We start from the raw sequence: 4,165 nt of genomic DNA on the forward strand, positions 1-4,165 counted from the left end.
ATTATCCTAATCCTAACTAATATTATAAATGTGAAAGTAACTGTGTCTGTCTGTCTGTCTGTTACTCTTTCACGCCAAAACTACAGAACGGATTTGAATGAAATTTGGTATACATACGGTCTAGACCCTGGGAAAGAACATAGGCTACTTTTTATCCCGGAATTCCCACGGGAAAACTTTTTAAGTTGATGCGAAGCGCGCGGGAACAGCTAGTGTATGATAAATATCCATCGTTGGGATAACCGTTGGCGTTCGTTGGGCGTTCGTTGGCCCGATCTGTACGCAGCTGAAGACGACTACACACGGAGAAAATTGTGTCCAGATAAATCTCGCGATAACTTGTAACTATTCGTGACGTAACATAATGTAAGTTGATAAATAAAAAGTTTCTTAAAACTTATTTGATTATTTATTCATAATATAAAGGTCAACTATTCCAATTGCGTGTATGGGGAAAATGATTCTTTTCGATCCTATTTGAAAACGGCTTTATCTATATTGCCAAATCTAGTTACGTTGGCTTAAACTAAATACTTTACATGAAATGCATACAGATGGTGTTGTAGTCAATACATCCAAGTATTCAGCCTCTGTGAATATTTCCATTTCTATATATTCGCTCTCAATATTCCGATAACTTTTAGTGATCGAAAACTACCACGCAATTACCCCACCACATTAATTGAAAGTATTTTTGGCAGTTGAGGGAGGACAGACTAATAAACAGACTATTTGTATTTATTTATGTAAAAGTATTTTATTTTATAAATTTATTCATAATAATTAAAAGACATAGAAAAACATAATTAGATATTATACAAAATTATACAAATAGCCCGCCCCAGGACGCACCCGACCCAAAGGTTCCCATCACGCTGGCAGCATTACCGCGCTGCACTGCGAGGGAGATCCTCTGCATCCTTTTTATAAATCAATTTCCATATCACTCTCATGTTCACTCTCAACTTGTTCATCATCGTCGTCGTCATCATCATCTTCATCATCTTTTTGATTAACTTGAATTATAAATCTAAAAACAAAAAACATTAAGTACTTATACTTAACTAGTTACCTACAATATTTTATGTTAAATTTACATTAAATTATACCTGAATAAACAATAACGTACCTGTCCAATGCATCGTCAAATCCTCTATCAGATTTATAATATTCGTCTTCATTTTTTATGACATGTTCGTCACAATTTTTCCACTTTTCTGGCGAATAATTAGAAAAAAGCAACTCTAAACCTTTTATCTTTTCATCTAAGTTAGAGTCAATCGTAGTTCTTTCGAGCTCGCCTTTTACGTGCCCCCACACGAGTTCAATAGGATTTAAATCCGGATGGTATGGGGGTAGGCGAAGCACGATATGTCCATTTTCATTCAAAATTTCATCAATTTTGTAGTGTTTCCCCGTGTTTTGTTCATCAATTATTTTCATTAGATCACATTTACGCATGGCGCTATGATGCTGAACACCCTGGTTTTCTAGCCACTGTTGCATTTCACTTTTCAGGGAACTCATTGTAGGCTTCTTATTGATTTGAGTGCTATTGTAAGCTGCGTTGTCCATAACAATAACAGAATTTGGAGGAATGTTTGGTAAAAGTTTTTCATTAATCCACTTTCGAAAATTTGTGGCATTCATGTCGCCATGATAATCACCGGTCTTCGAGTGTGATTTGAACATCAGTAAAGCATTATGTACAAAGCCATTGCGGCTGCCAGCGTGTACGATTATTATACGAGGTTCTTTACTGATGTTCTCCATGGCCCCACGTTCCGTATTGGCCTGCCAGCATTTTTGTGTCACGTAAGTTTCACCCAAGAAAATGATTGACTTACCGCCCTTGCGGTAATTTTTAATATCTCTGATGTAATGCCACCGTAGGCGCATTATGTCGTGACGTTCAATTAATAGTTTTCTCTTTGACTGGCATGTTAAATATTTGAAACCAAGCCTACGTATTGTCTGTCTCAAGTACTCACGTGAACAATCAAGAACATTGTCTTGTTTCAACTGCTCATTCAACTTTTTCAACGACGGCGTACACTTTTTGACTTTATACCACTGTGTAATTTTTCTTCGTATGACACCTTCCTTGAAACTGTCCATTTCAATCCTTTTTTTAGGAAAAATATTTTTCTGTGGTGGTTTGATAGTCACTGCGCTACCATGTGCCTCCATGGATCTCGCTTCTTTTATGATTTTTTTAATGCTGGTTACCGAAAAACCGGTCGCTTCAGAAACAGTCTTCGCCAAATTAATATCGTTTGCATATTCAATCGTCGACCGGTCATTTTTGCGTCTTTCAAAATACTTGTACACTTTATACACAACATCCTTAGCCTGTCGTGTAATAGCCGTAGTCATTATGACCGCACTAACCTTTAACCGCGTAGCAAGGCTGATCCGTCACACAGTTCTACAGGAAATACTCGAAGATTATAATGTGAAATTATACGATTTGTCTCAGGATCAGTGGTCTCATCAAGTCTCATGTGCGCCGAACTCAGACTATGATAGATTATTTAAAACACGTGTGGCCGCCTCGACTGCGGGGCCTCGACTGCCGCCGCCGTGCACGCGTTACCCTTCCCCCTACACCACCCGCTACCCGCTGACATATTGACTTGGTGAGGTACCCTGCCACGTCTGTCACCCCGCAAGGATGGTCGCGCACGAAGTTGCCCAGCTATGTAAGGTCAACTGGGGTAATTGCGTGGTAGTTTTCGATCACTAAAAGTTACCGGAATATTGAGAGCGAATGTATGGAAATATCTTACTTTTAGAAACTGACGACTAACTACTGAAAGACTATTTCTTAGAAAATTTTCATATTGAGAGTTTATAAAAATCGTGATTTTGGACGCATTTTCCCCGTTTGAGGAGAAAAAATATTTGACTTTTGGTCACTTTATTTTTTTGAGCAATAGTATGGCGGAATTTTCATGGACGCATTTATCCCATGATAAATTCAGATGTTGACCACATTTTTATGCAAAAAAATAACTACTCAAGTGCTTCTGTAAAGTGGGTAAGAATGTAGATTTAATAGTAGTGAGTGACAGTTGTAAATAAAATAAAGTAACATCCATACATACTCTCATTTATATTTTTTTGAAAAATAGTAAGAATGAAGTAAATACGAGTATTCAACTTATTTATCATATCAATAAAAATATGTACATGGCAACAAAACCCACACTCTTCGTCAATATTATAGTGTTCATAAATAGGATAAATGGAGCAAAATGGAATAATTGCAAATTTATATTAAATTGTGAGGATATGAAAAGGTTGACTATTTCTGTTTTGAAGCAAATGCGTGGCATCAATCGCATTAGCGGTTAGCCCCATTACGCCTAACGCATTTACCCCAAGACGTTTATCAATCAAAAAATTGCAACGTCATTAATTTATCAAATAAAGCTATTTAATTGAAAATGAGTGGCCATAAATACTATAAAATACTGAATAGTAAAAAATCCAGTTTTAGTGCCAATTTCTCCATAGTCGGTTAGAGCATAACTGACTATGGAGAAATTGGCACTGGTAGCAGAGGTATTAGTTATTGACTTTTGACACATCTGTCAATAATCTTATATTGAGATGACGTATCCTGTCGGTTAGATAACCGACTATGGAGAAATTGGCACTTAACCATATTCCAGTAACCAGTTCGAACTAAGTACTTTATTTCCAGTAAGTACTTGCAGGTTCAACGGGTGTTTTCTTGTAAAATTTGCAATGAACATTATTATGTTGAATGAAGGTAGGTCTACCTCTTGTCTAGCTATTGTGGTAATGTCGATGGTGTATTGGTATTGCCTACAGCCCTACATTAAGGTTCTTGGAGTTGAAGCTATGAGTTCTCGAGTTCTTGTACGTGACCGCATTGTAGGTAGGTAGTTAATTATACATTTATCACGTACTTACATACTTACCTATGTACAAATACAATGGGTGGGTAGGCAAGGTACTTACTTTTATAGAAAACCTAGTTTATATCCAAAACACGTCTCGGTTCATTCATCGCTAGGTGCGATTCGGTGAATGAGCGTCCTTGGTCGTCGGGCGGTTGGACGCGCCAGATGACGCGCTTTGTTCCCTCGCTGCAGCTGCTTCATACCTGCACAGGTACGCTCGAGACAGGTAGCGG

The 4,165-nt window shown here is 37.7% G+C and overlaps 1 protein-coding gene across 1 annotated transcript; it reads right to left on the minus strand.

Moving 5' to 3' along the window:
- Window positions 1–750: 750 nt before the first annotated feature.
- On the minus strand, window positions 751–2,590 carry LOC105389210. The gene is made up of 2 exons (XM_011560292.3): window positions 1,130–2,590; window positions 751–1,030 (listed from the first exon to the last, which is right to left on the minus strand). Exons 1-2 carry the CDS (start codon window positions 2,374–2,376, stop codon window positions 925–927), a joined length of 1,353 nt encoding a protein of 450 aa, XP_011558594.3. The 5' UTR covers window positions 2,377–2,590; the 3' UTR covers window positions 751–924.
- Window positions 2,591–4,165: the final 1,575 nt, after the last annotated feature.

This window comes from Plutella xylostella, chromosome 22, assembly GCF_932276165.1.
Source record: "Plutella xylostella chromosome 22, ilPluXylo3.1, whole genome shotgun sequence".
NCBI lineage: Eukaryota > Metazoa > Arthropoda > Insecta > Lepidoptera > Plutellidae > Plutella > Plutella xylostella.